The sequence below is a fragment of the Hyaena hyaena genome, unplaced genomic scaffold, assembly GCF_003009895.1.
Source record: "Hyaena hyaena isolate Hyena2069 unplaced genomic scaffold, ASM300989v1 scaffold_10, whole genome shotgun sequence".
NCBI lineage: Eukaryota > Metazoa > Chordata > Mammalia > Carnivora > Hyaenidae > Hyaena > Hyaena hyaena.
Genome location: NW_024080642.1, coordinates 7,826,876 through 7,839,808, shown reverse-complemented (window position 1 = coordinate 7,839,808; position 12,933 = coordinate 7,826,876). Strand labels below are relative to the sequence as shown.

The window sequence follows — 12,933 nt, the reverse complement described above, 5'->3', positions numbered from 1 at the left end:
TTGAGCCCAACATCTGCTGCTTCGCCTGGAGGACTGGAGTTGCAAGGCTTCGATCAGCACCCCAGGCTAAACATGGCAAAATGGAGGCCACAAAGGAGAAGTCCCAGGCCTGAGGTTCTCTCCCAAATAGGGCAGAGCGGCGGGGGGGCGGGATCAGCTCCCCCAGCCCCACCCGGGAGCTGAGACCCAGAACAGGCTGCTGTATGGCCAGGGGGCTCCTACCTCATCAATGCTGGGATACGGGATATAGTCATCCTGCAAGACAAACCAGACAAGGAGACCGTTAGCCCCGGGGGCACCCGTGAAGTATGACGGCTGTTTCCATTCCCCTCTCCCAGGTCGGGGGTGGGGGCTGCCTGGCAAGCTGCACAAGAGCTTTGAGGGCATCTGGGGCGCCTGGGTGGCTTAGTCGGTTAAGCGTCCGACTTTCGCTTAGGTCATGATCTCGCAGTTCGTGGGTTCGGGCCCCGCGTCAGGCTCTGCGCTGACTGCCAGCTCAGAGCCTGGAGCCTGTTTCCGAGTCTGTGTCTCCCTCTCTCTCTGACCCTCCCCTGCTCACGCTGTTTCTCTCTCTCCTAGAAATAAATAAAAATAAAAATAAATTAAAAATTAAAAAAAAAAAAGAGCTTTGAGGGCATCAAAGGGAACGGCAGAGAGGTGGCTCTGGGATGTAGCTTCCATTGAGTGCTTCCCCAAACTGACAGAACTCGAACGCAAACCTGGCTAGCTGAAGGTAGACTGCACAAAGGCTCTGAACTTCATGCCTTTCCCCCCTAATGAATGAAGGAAGATGGGCCCCTGATTCCACCATGCAAGGGAGCTGACCTCCAAGTGACGGGCTACAGCCCTGGGCCTTGGGAAAGGAAACTGCAGCAGAGAGCTGTAGACCACTGGAGCCCAGAGCCTGATACCCCTAAATGCCACGTGTGGTTCTTTTGCAAGAGCAGGTACAGAAGAACTAGGCTGAGTCACAAGCCGTAGGTCTCACTGAAAGCCTCCACCACACCCCCTCTAAAGCTTCCCTACAGGCATGGAGCTGAAGCCCCTTTACTGCCCACCATGCACCAGTCAACCCGGGCGCAGCCACTTAAGTAGCTCTTGGTGGAAGTCAGGTGGAAGACAGGAGACCCCAGCACGCTGGCTGTCCCCCTCTCAGGCCCACAGGGCTGTCACCTCGTCCACACAGCCCACCTTGTTCTTCTGGGGTCCGGGCTTCTGCTCTTCAAGCTTGATCCCCTATGGAAACAAGGAAAAGAGGATTCATGAAAAAGCAACGATCACAAAAAAAAGGGCCAAGTGGAGACTGGCAAGCACCTGCCTTGCTGAGGCTGGCAATAAAGCAACAGCTGGTGTGTACCTGGTCCTTACACATCACACACCTTGTCACACTCAGTCGCCACAGCAGCTCCAAGTAAGGCGGTAGGGCAGGCAACTAAAAGCATAGACTCGAACCAGATCAGCAGGGTTCAAATCCCAATACTGGCACTCAGGGCCTTGGGCAAGTCACAAAACTTCTGTGGCACCGTGTTCCCAACTGTAAAACCCGAACGGGAATAGCAGCTACCAGTGTGGTAAAGGTTAAATGTTGATGATGTTGGCTACACCCTGGAAAGAGTGACTGGTTTGCCTGTTAGTACCGTCATCCCCAGGCAGCATTAACGTGCCGGCACTGAAATCTCTCTGCCAGACTCTTAGAACCGGTAGGTACGGGGCAAGGATGGGAACCCACGTCTGAACGGTGGCAAGGCCAGCACTCTGGACCTGGCGCCACCACAGCTGCCCCCTCACCTTGGGCAAGAGACCCCCAGGTGTCAGGCAGGTGGCCTGATGCACATTCATTTCTGGGAAGCAGTGCCTTGTCCAGGGGTCCTATGGTCAAGATCTGACTTCACTGGGTTTTTTTCAAGAGGGGAGCACATATTAAGTTAGACTGAATAAATTAAATAAGGGTATGAGATGATGGGATAACTAGGAGAGAGGTCCTCTCTGGAGAGAAGATTGCCCTAATCATAGCATAACACAGGGGGATTTTAATCTTCCTCAGTGTCCTCCCACGGTTGTCGCCTTTGAAGCCCTCAGCATCTTTATACCAAAGGGAAACTGAGGCACAGGGAGGTGGCTGCTTCTGCTGTTGCACAGCTAGTGAGTGGCAGGGCTGGATTTGAAGCCAGGCTGTCTCTCTAGGCGCACAATCATATCCCATAGGCCTTGGAGCCCAGGGCCCCTGCTCACTGGCTGGATTTAGACTTCGGCTTCTCCGGACTTCTCCGGGCTGAGTCACCCTGCAGCATTGCTCAGGAGGGTGTGGGAGGACCCCTCCCACTGGACAGGTGCTCCTCTCCCCCCACAGGGAGAAAACCACCTGGGTGGCCCTGTAGACCCTGTCCATGGAGGCAAACTGGGCAGATGGGGAGGGGGGGTGATGTCAGAAGTTTGTTTTGTTTGTCCTGCATTAGTCACCCCTACCTGGGAACAGCCCTGGGCAGGAAAGCAAACCTCCTCCCCACTCCTCCCCTCCCCGATGACAGAGCCATCACCCAGCTCTGGGCCCTCTCCTCTCCTTTCCATGTATCTGCCCTTGCAATTGTATTATCATTAACCCCCCTTTTCCCCCACCATGAAGAAATCAAGGATCAGACAGAGTGACTTGACCAAGGACACTTAGCTATAAAGCGCCAGGGTTAAAATTCGAACCCAGGACAAAATGGACCTAATAGAGCTTGTGTACTCAGACCCGGTTGCTTCATAGGGATTGTGCCCTTCTTCCAGTTCCTCCACTCTCAGGTTGGGGGGGTGGGGGATCTGGAGTCCCAGATCAGAGTTTCAGCTCTCCACGACTCGTAGAGTGCCCTGGGCATTTGACAGCTCGGAAGTCAATCTCCACACCCACAGTGTGAGAAGAGGTAGCACCCACGCCCAAGGACAGGATCTGGCCCCACCATGCCACCATTTCCCTACACGCGAGTTTTGTACATACGGAGGAGCTGGGAACTGTGGGCCCCCTGGAGGCCAGGGCCCAGCGGGCACATGGTAGGGACCTAAACCCCAGGAAGTTTGATTTCAGCCCCGGGCTGTCCCAGTGGAGATAGGTGGGCAAACAAACCCTTGGGTGTCTGCTCCCACAAACATACAGAGGGAGCATCAAAACCAGACCTCTGCCCTCAAGAGGGTCCCAATCTAGTTGAGAAGTCAAGCCCAGAAGCCTGGAAGCAGAAAAGACAGACAAGCAGGAGGCAAGTTAGGTGGGGCTGAATTGTGTGCTCAGAGAGCCCTTTGCGGGGAAGGCGGGGGCCTCCAGCTGCGGGTGAGGGAGGGATGGCTGGATTGTGGGGACAAACGAAGAGAAGGCAGGGTGAGCGGCAGGGGATTTCCCTGAGGGCTTCCCAGAGTGCTGGGATTTCACGGGCTCTGGTGAAAATCGCAGCTTTACTCCAGGCAGCAGGGCACGTGATTATACACGGCCTCCCACCCCTCGCTGCCAAGGCGCGTGCCATCCCCGTTTCCACAGCCCGACTGTAAGCTCCCGTAATGTGTACAAAATTTGTTTGCAGTGCACACACTGCTGGGCACAGAGGAGGATCTTAATAACTTGCAGGTGATAATGACACAACCATTAACAATATTTTGCCCTCAAACGGTCCCTCCCCTGCCCCATCGTTAGGGAGACGTGGCTTTCCTGTGAGCACCCCAGCGGCTCCACCCGCATCGCTGGGCCGCAGTGACACCTTAACTGCCTCTCCACTAGAACTTCCACACCATTACCACGAAGTCTTCCTTCCTTCAGCCTGTAGCATCTACTTAGGGTAGAAAGCATCATAACATAATGGCTAAGCCTTCTGGCTCTGAAGCTACTTACTAGCCACAACCCTTGAGTGCTTTAAGTAAGATCTCTGTGCCTCAGTTTTCTCACCTGTGAAAAGGGGATAATGATAATAATATAGCTACTTCCTGTGGACTTTATCAGGAAGAAACTAGCCAACACTTGTTACTGTCTGAGACAAGAAAAGTGCTTAAAACAGATAGGCTACTGGGGCGCCTGGGCGACTCAGTTGGATAATCCAACTTTGGCTCAGGTCATGATCTCATGGCTCGTTTGTAAGTTATAAGCCCCGCATCAGACTCTTTGCTGTTAGCACAGAGCCCACTTCGGATCCTCTGTCACCCTCTCTCTCTGCCCCTCCCCCACTCGTGCTTGCTCTCTCTCTCTCTCTCAAAAATAAACATTTTTTAAAAAAATTTTAGGGGCGCCTGAGTGACTCAGTCGGTTAAGTGTCTGACTTTAACTCAGGTCATGATCTCATGGTTCATGGTTTTGAGCCCCACATCGGGCTCTGTGCTGACAGCTCAGATCCTGGAGACTGCTTCTGCTTCTGTGTCTCCCTCTCTCTCTGCCCCTTCCTTGCTCATGCTCTATCTCTCTCTCCCTCTCAAAAATCAATACACATAATAAATTCTTTAATTTTTAAATATATTGGGGCGCCCGGGTGGCTTAGTCGGTTAAGCGTCCGACTTTCGCTCAGGTCATGATCTCGCGGTTCGTGGGTTCGAGCCCCGCGTCGGGCTCTGTGCTGACTGCCAGCTCAGAGCCTGGAGCCTGTTTCAGAGTCTGTCACTCCCTCTCTCTCTGACCCTCCCCTGCTCATGCTGTCTCTCTCTCTCTCTCTCCTCGAAATAAATAAATAAAACATTTAAAAAAAAATTAAAAAAAAAATAAATAAATATATGTGCTGTTGTCAGCATCTTCTTCCCACCCATATCAGCTAAGCCTTCTGGATGTCCCCCCCTCCCCCCAGTCCCCAGGGCACCAGTTCTTACCTGTGAGCCCTGGCCCCTTGGTGAGGAGTAATTATAAAGGCCCCCCAAATCCATTTTGAACACTGATTTTTTTATGCAATGCTTATCAAGTATTTACATACATTATTTTATTTCATCCCAACAACCTGTGAGTGTGTGGGTATTTCTTTAATATTTCTAAGGGCTGTGCCATGATTTATAGTAATAAATATTTTGGTCTTCACCCATTCCTGGCACAGAACTCCTAAAATCTGTTGAATCTCCTAAGTGATGAGAGCAATGGGAGCATTTGGGAGCATCTTTTGTTACAATATTTGGTCTTTTGTCCTTGGTTCCTGAAGCAGCTCCAGAGCCATAAAGGTAAAAGGAAAACCAGAAGGTTATTCATAAGTTTGTCAGTGAGGTGACTTTTGGGACACCCCTAAGGATGGAGCTGGTTGCCAGGAGAACCAACCACGATTAAAGGGTCCAAACCTTCAGTCCCACTCCTCCAACCTCGCAAGAGGGGAGAGGGGCTAGAACTTGAATCAATCTCCAGTAGCCAATGGTTTAATCAATCATGCCTAAGTAATGAAGCCTCTGTAAGAAACCAAATGATGGGTCAGAGAGCTTCTGGGTTGGTGAGTACATGGCCGTGCTGGGAGAATGGTACACCCAGAGGACATGGAGGCTCTTACCACCTTCCCACATACGGTGCCCTCCGCAACTCTCATCCGGCTCTTCCTGGGCTATACGCCTTTATAATAAATTGATAATCTAGTAAGCAAACTGTTCTGAGTTCTCTAAGCCACTCTAGCAAATTAACAGAACCAGAGCAGGCGATCATGGGACCCTCAAATTTATAGCCTGTTGGTCAGAAGCATAGGCGACGACAGGCATCTGAAGCGGGGAGGGACAGGCCTGCGGGACAGAGCCCGCGCCCTGTGGGATCTGACACTCTCTCTGGTAGACAGTGTCAGAACGGAGCGGAACTGCAGGACACCCAGCTGTTGTCACAGAATTGTTTGGTGGGGGGAAAAACAACCACACATTTGGTGTCAGAGAGAGGTGAAAACAGGGCTGTGAACAGACAGAAAACAGGAGCCGGGAGGCTCAGAGAAAGGAAGGAACTTGTGCTAGCGAGAGTTCAACGGTCAGGGTTTGATCTCGGGTGGGTCTCTCACTCTTGGCTCAGCCTCCCAGATTCAAGATGCACCCGTAGGAAGGGGCTTTCTTTTTACGACTTCTTTCCCACCCCATTCCAGGAACTATGGACCCTTTCAAGCCCTCCCCACATCTGTATGTGCATCTGCTCTGCCAGAGGGGTTCTTTCTTCAGGCAGTAGTTTCCCAGAATCCTCCTGCCTTAGGTAGTTCAGCCCAGGGGTTGTGAGTTCTCTCTTCCCTTCCCTCCAAGGCCCCCAAGTTCTGCCTGGTGTCGTATCCCCCAAGGTCAGGGCAGCAAGCATACCCGCCACCCACGGCTTGGCTTCCCCACTTTGGGGACGCTCACCTGCATTTTCTCCAGCATCTCGAAGAACTCCGCCGACTGAAAGACACAAAGAAGATACAACAGTCAGGAGGTCTGCTGAGAAAGCCTCCTCACCGTCTGTCTGCAAACTTAGCCCAGGGCTTCCCGGGGGACAAGAGTCATTTGGATCAAGAGAGAAGGTAATTTGATTTTGCCCCTGCAGGGCTGGAGGGCCAGAATACCCCATACAACAAAAGAAAAAAGAAAACGAAACACGCCCAGGCTGGCAAATGGCCCTGGGGAGAGCGGCCACTCAGGCTCTGTCAAGAGAGAGGAGCCCTGTGGGGCCCCTGGGAAAAGCCAAGTTCCCTAAAGCACCTGTCAGCCCGGGGATGCAGCCTCCAGAAGGAGTGGTGTTTGGAATGTTTTCAACCCCACAGTGGAGCCAAGGAGTCCAACACAAGTAGTGTCCCAGTTTTTGTGGCAACACAGCCCTCCCGGGCCCTCATACAAAATCTCGCTGAGAACAACACAGAAAACCGGCTGCCAGGATGGCCATGGGGGCTTGAGCTCCTCATGTGCCTGCCCCCGTCCCCTGCCCCCAAAGCAGCTCCTTGGGACCCTGGAGCTTGTGATCAAAGCCTGAAAACCACCAAACTGCAGCCGCCAGGGACCTGGGTAGATTGTTTTAACAATCTCGAACTATGTAAACCCAAATTTTTAACCTGCTTTGCTGCCACCCTTGCAAATTCCAGGTAAAGGCAAAAAGAAGAAACAGGAAGTGGAAACAGGCGGTGAGGGGCTAAAAGCTCTGGCCTAACAAAACGCGTGCAGAGAGCTCTCAGCAGCTTCCCGTCCATAAAAATAGCTACACTGTCTTGTCACAACATCACTGCCCACGTCGGGGCACTGGCAAGCTGTGAGTTAATGAGCACCCAGAATACAGTCCTCAGATGAACTGGAAAGAAAAGAAGGCAGTGATAATGAACAATGAGGATGTCTTGTCACTCCTTCACACAGAGGTAGGGCATCCCTCCCTTCCTTGGCCGGAATCACCTGGAGCCCCTCTGCCCTCAGAATTCCAAGAGAACCACCGCGGAAAGGACCCTGGAGGAGTCACCTGGCTTCATCTGACCTGTTCCAGACCAAAGCTTGCCTGTCAGGGGCAACGGTCTCTGACCCACCAGCAGTTCAGGCTCCAGGCTCCGGAAACCCCACGTGTCAATATACAGAGTGGAGGACAAGCTTCAGGCACCCACATCAGCACCCCTGACCAGAAGGAGCCGTGAAACGTGCAACTCCCAAGCGCATCCTCCCCACTGACTGTGCATCCTTACTAGCTCCAGCCTCCGGGAGACCAAGATTCCTGGACAGAAAGAACATATACAAATCAATACGGCTAGAAAGATGAGCAGGAAGAGGATGAAAGGACAGAAACCGTCAACATTTGCACACACAGACTTCTGACCCAGCGACTGGTCTTCTAGGAATCTGTGCTGTGAACGCGCTTCCGTGGGAAGACGAGGGTGGAAGTTCACCACGCCACTGTTTCGTTATGATGAGCGACGTTCAAATACCATGAATACTAGGCGTCAATACATTAAATAACTTTGATGAAATGGACAGTTCTGAGCAATACACAAACTACCCAAATTGACTCACAGAAATGGCAAATCTAAAAATATCTATCATAAGTAAAGAAATGGAATTAGTAATGAAAAAGCTACACAAAGAAAAGCCCAGGTCCAGACGGCTTCAGCTGCAAATCCTGCCGTTAAAGACGAATTAATACTAATTCCTCAGAAACCCTTAAAATAGGAGAGGGAACACTTCCCAACTTATTCTAGGAGCCTAGTGTTACCCTGACACCAAAATCAAAGTCATCACAAGAAAACTACAGACCAATACAGCTCATGAGTAGAGTCACCAAAACTCTAAAAAATACTAGCAAACCAAATCCGGCTCCTTATAAAAAGAATTATACATCATGACTGGGTGGGACTTATTCTAGTAGTATAAAGTTGGTTTAATATCCAAAAATCAATGAATATAAAAACCAGAGGAATAGAATAAAAACAAAAGCCATATTATCAACTCAAAAGACATAGAGAAAGCATTTGACAAAATTCAAAACCCTTTCTTCATTAAAATTAAAACACACACACACACACACACACACACACACACACACACACACCAAACTAGACAGAAGGGAAATTCCTCAACATGATAAAGCACATTTATTTAAAAAAAAATCACAGGTAATAATATTCTTAATAATGGAAAACTAGATACTTTGTCCGTAAAAGAAGGAATAAGACCAGAATATCCACTGTCATCATTTCTGTTTATCAACGTACTAGATGTTTTAGCCAGAACAGTTGAGCAAAAGAAAAAAACACACACACATACACACACACAAAAGCTATATAAAAGGTATCCAAACTGGAAAGAAGTGAAACTCTCTCCATTCACATGATCTTATATAGAGAAATAAGAAATTCACTAAATAAAATCTATTAAAAATAATATAATAAATGAGTTCAGGATGCAAAACACAAGATCAACATACAAAAATAAATTGTTTTGCTATATACTATCAATGGACAATGAAAATAAGAACTCCAATTATAATAGCATCAAAGAGAATAAAATACTTAGATGTAAATTTAACAAAAGAAAAGAAAAACTTACACTCTGGAAAAGCACAAAACATTGATGATAGAAAAGAAAGAAGTTATAAACAAATGGAGATAAATCCCATGATCACTACTAGAAGGGTTGATATGCCTAAGAGATCTATACCCTCCAAACTGATCTACAGATTCAACGCAATCTCCATCTAAATCCTAGCTGAATCCTTTGTAGAAATTGAAAAGTGATCCTAAAATTGACACTGAAAGTCAAGGGGCCCAGAACAGCCAAAAGAAGAACGTTGGAAGACTCAGACTTCCCAATTTTAAACTTACTGTGAAGCAAAAGCAACTAAGACAATGTGGTACTGATACAGGCTAGACCTACAGGTCCGTGAAATAAAAGCTATGATTCAGAAACAAATCCATAGATGTGTGGCGATCAGTCTCCAACAAGGGCGCCAAGACGATTCAATGTGGTCTTTTCAACAAATCATGCTGGGAAAACTGGACAGCCATGTGCAAAAGAATGAGGCTGGATCCTTAGATCCCACCATCCACAAAAATGAACTGAAAATGAATCAACATCTTAAATGTAAGAGCTAACATTATAAAACTCCTAAAAGCAGGGATGCCCGTGTGCTTCAGTCAGTTGAATGTCTGATTTCGGCTCAGGTCATGATCTCGCGGTTCATGAGTTCAAGCCCTGCGTCCAGCTCTGTGCTAACAGCTCAGAGCCTGGAGCCTGTTTCAGATTCTGTGCCTCCCTCTCTTTCTGACCCTCACCTGCTCACGCTCTCTCTCTCTGTCTCTCTCTCTCTCAGAAATAAATAAAACATTAAAATTTTTTTTAAATATTTAAATAAAATAAAACTCTTAGAAGAAGAAAACATAGGAGTGGGTCTCCGTGACACTGCATAAGACAGTGGACCCTTAGCTATGACACCCAAAGCATAAGCAACAATGACAACAAAAACAACCAATAATTTAGATTTAATTTAATTTCACCAAAATTAAATTCAATAGACACTATCAAGTGAAAAGACAAATTCACAAAATAGGAGAAATATTTACAAATCATATATCTGCCCCTCCTCCCCACTTACCCTCTCTAAAATAAAAAAAATTTTAATAAAAAAAAGATTCAAGATGCACTGCTAAGTAATACAAATGGAATTTAAGTGATCTCATTTTTTTTTCGATTAGATATAAAAAACCTGTTTGTGTGTGTATCCCCTCTATGATATATACAAATAGATATCAATATACAGGTATAAAATACATAGATACGCATAGGTATGTTGGTATTGATACAAATAGGTCTGTGTGTGCATATACACACCAGTCATCCAGACAAAAAAATAATAACTTGAAGGATAAACGCCAAAATAAGTTACAGGTTAAGGATTTTTTGCTTTTTTCTTTTCAGTATTTTTTAAGTTTTCTGTAACAACTATAAATTATTTTTGGAGTGACTTGTTACCCAGCAATAGGTTTTAAGGCTTTGACACCACAGCAGAAGCTCTGGCATTCCTTTCTTCCCTGAGGGCTTCCCTCAGCCCCTGCCTCAGGCCCTTCCCTCGTCTTCATTACCGGGTACCCAGGGACACAAGTACACTGCCTCTGGTGTCCACAGAAAGCCCATTTGTTTCCGGCTCTAACCGTGGCTCTGTGGCTTACAGACGGAGGCTCTCCCGAATGACCCTCCAATCCAGTTTACTCGCTGTTATTCATGTAAACTGGCAATCAAAAAATCTTTTGTGGGAAAAGGTACCTATTTGTGTGTTCTTAGATGATGCCCTTGTACTGTTTAATCAGTTAACCCCAACCGATGAAGCACCTGCAAGGCATGGCCTAGACACTGAAGGACTAGGTGAGGACTCAATTTCCAGGGCATTTGATCTTAATTATGAGACAAAGCTGTCTAGTGTTCTGTTACAGATGACCAGTGCCACAGGGGCTCAGAGGACGCATGAAGCACTTCTGGCTGGAAGCTCAAGGGTATGAGTTCTCTACTGCTGCGTGACAAATGACTACAAAACTTAGCCACTCCAAATTTCTTTGGTTCAGGAATTCAGAAGCCGCTTCATTGTACGGTTCCAGCAGGGAGCTTCTCAGGTGCCTGCAGTCAGGACATGAGCTGTGGCTGCATCACCTGAAGCCCTGACTGGGGCTGAGGGATCTGCTTCCAATGGGGTGCACTCACCATTGGAACTGCCAGGCGGCCCCGTTCCTCATCACACGGATCTCTCCAAAAGCTGCTCCAATGTCTCAAAATACTGCAGCTAACCCCCGCCCCTCGCCCAGGGTGAGTGATCTGAGAAGCAAAGCTATAGCCTTGACTGTGAAACTGTACACCATCCTTTCCCCTTTGTCCTATTCTTTGGAAGCTGAGTGTCCACAACCAGCCCACACACCAGGAGGGGAGTTAGCTTCCACCTCTTGAGGACGGAAGTGCCAAAAAATGTGTGGACACATTTTAACACCACCACATCAAGGAAGGCTTCTGGCAAGAAGTGGGATCCCACTAGACCTTAAAGGATAAACAGAAATCGCTTTGCTAGAGAGGGGGAAGAGGCCGTTACAGGCAGTGGTTACTGTGTGGGCAAAGGTGGACAGATGAAGAAACATGATGTGGGCTCAACAAACAGCGAGTAGATCAACATGGCTGATGGGCCTCTGGGTCAACATCCTGAATCAGTGGAAAGAGGTGCTGGGGTCTAGATCTGGGAGTGCTGGGAATCCAGGCTTAATCTGCAAGGCCACAGAGAACTACACAAGTCTGCATACAGTAGGAGGATGGAGGAGACAACAGAATCCAGTGGTCAAAGCCAGGTCTGGGACGTGGCAGACCCGCCGCTGCCCAGCTGTGCGGCATGAGGCATGTTACTCGATCTCTCTTAATTCCCTCACCTGAAAACAGAATCAACCCTGACTTTCAGGACTCACATGAGGAGGAAGTGAGAATGTGGACAGGAAGTACCCAGCCAGGGCCTGGTCCACGGCGGGCACGCAGTTCCTGCTGGTAGTTGCTATTTACTATTAGAAAGCTTGCTCTGGGCTTGCTCAGTTGGTTAAGTGTCCAACCTCAGTTCAGGTCATGATCTCACAGTTCATGGGTTCGAACCCCACATCGGGCTCTGTGCTGACAGCTCAGAGCCTGAAGCCTGCTTTGGATTCTGTGTCTGCCTCTCCCTGCCCCTCCCCGGCTCGCAGTCTCTCTGTGTCTCTCAAAACTAAACAAACATTTTAAAAAATTAAAAAGAAAGCTTGCTCTGGAAGTGGACTGTGTCCTTTTGAGAGATGGTCTGGAAGCTTTAGGATAGTTCCAGATTTAGAACACAGCTTTAGCAGTCTTCCCAGAGGCAGTGTGTTTAGATTACTGTTTAAAAAGGGCTTGCATTTCCCGAGTGAGGATGCTGGGGTCGGCGCAGGTTGGGGGCTGACAGGGCTGAGATCCTGCCTCGCCCCTGAGGAATGCACGGGGCAGCGACTCCTGTGTGGACAGTTCCCAGGAGCAGAGAACAGTGGCACCTTGGCCTTGGCTATGCCTGCCCCACGTCTCGGTGACTCACTGATCTTTCCAATGGGACGGTCCAGCCATGGCAAAGAGCAAGCCTTTTTTCCACACAGAAGCAGGGTGACTCAGGCCAGCCTGGAACGGCAGCTCTGGCCACTCAGACCTACCACCGTCCACACCCCCGAGATTGCATCACACAGCCCAGAGCACACAGAACGCACTCAATAAATGCTCACTGACTCACTAGCACTGTCCCGTAGGTCCTTCGGGACAGAATGAAGTCCGCCCATGGCCTCCTCAGGAAGGGAATCCCCCCTCCGTCAGGAAGCCAGTGTTGGATTTTCAGAGAGAAATGTAATTCAGCCTCCTCATCAATAGTGTCCGCTCAGCTGTCCCATTTATTATTAGCAACGACGGATGCCACCCAAATCCAAGCCACAGCCAGCATGTTCCCTTGGGCTCCACTTTAACAGCCAGTCAAGTAAGTCGTGAGATCATCACAGAGAGCCAGCGCTTAACCAAGGAAGTCACAGATTG

The 12,933-nt window shown here is 48.7% G+C and overlaps 1 protein-coding gene across 3 annotated transcripts in view; it reads right to left on the bottom strand.

Annotated features, from left to right (window-relative positions):
* RAP1GAP2 (RAP1 GTPase activating protein 2) overlaps positions 1–12,933 on the bottom strand; it is a 187,628-nt gene that overhangs the window by 52,114 nt on the left and 122,581 nt on the right. For all 3 annotated transcript variants that reach the window (XR_005531951.1, XM_039253300.1, XM_039253304.1), the window contains exons 4-6: positions 6,286–6,321; positions 1,192–1,236; positions 223–255 (exon numbers count right to left, since the gene is read on the bottom strand). Coding sequence is in view for 2 of the 3 variants with exons in the window: in XM_039253300.1 (XP_039109231.1) it covers positions 223–255; positions 1,192–1,236; positions 6,286–6,321 (114 nt within the window). In the remaining variant the exon portion in view is untranslated. The remainder of the gene's footprint in view (positions 1–222; positions 256–1,191; positions 1,237–6,285; positions 6,322–12,933) is intronic.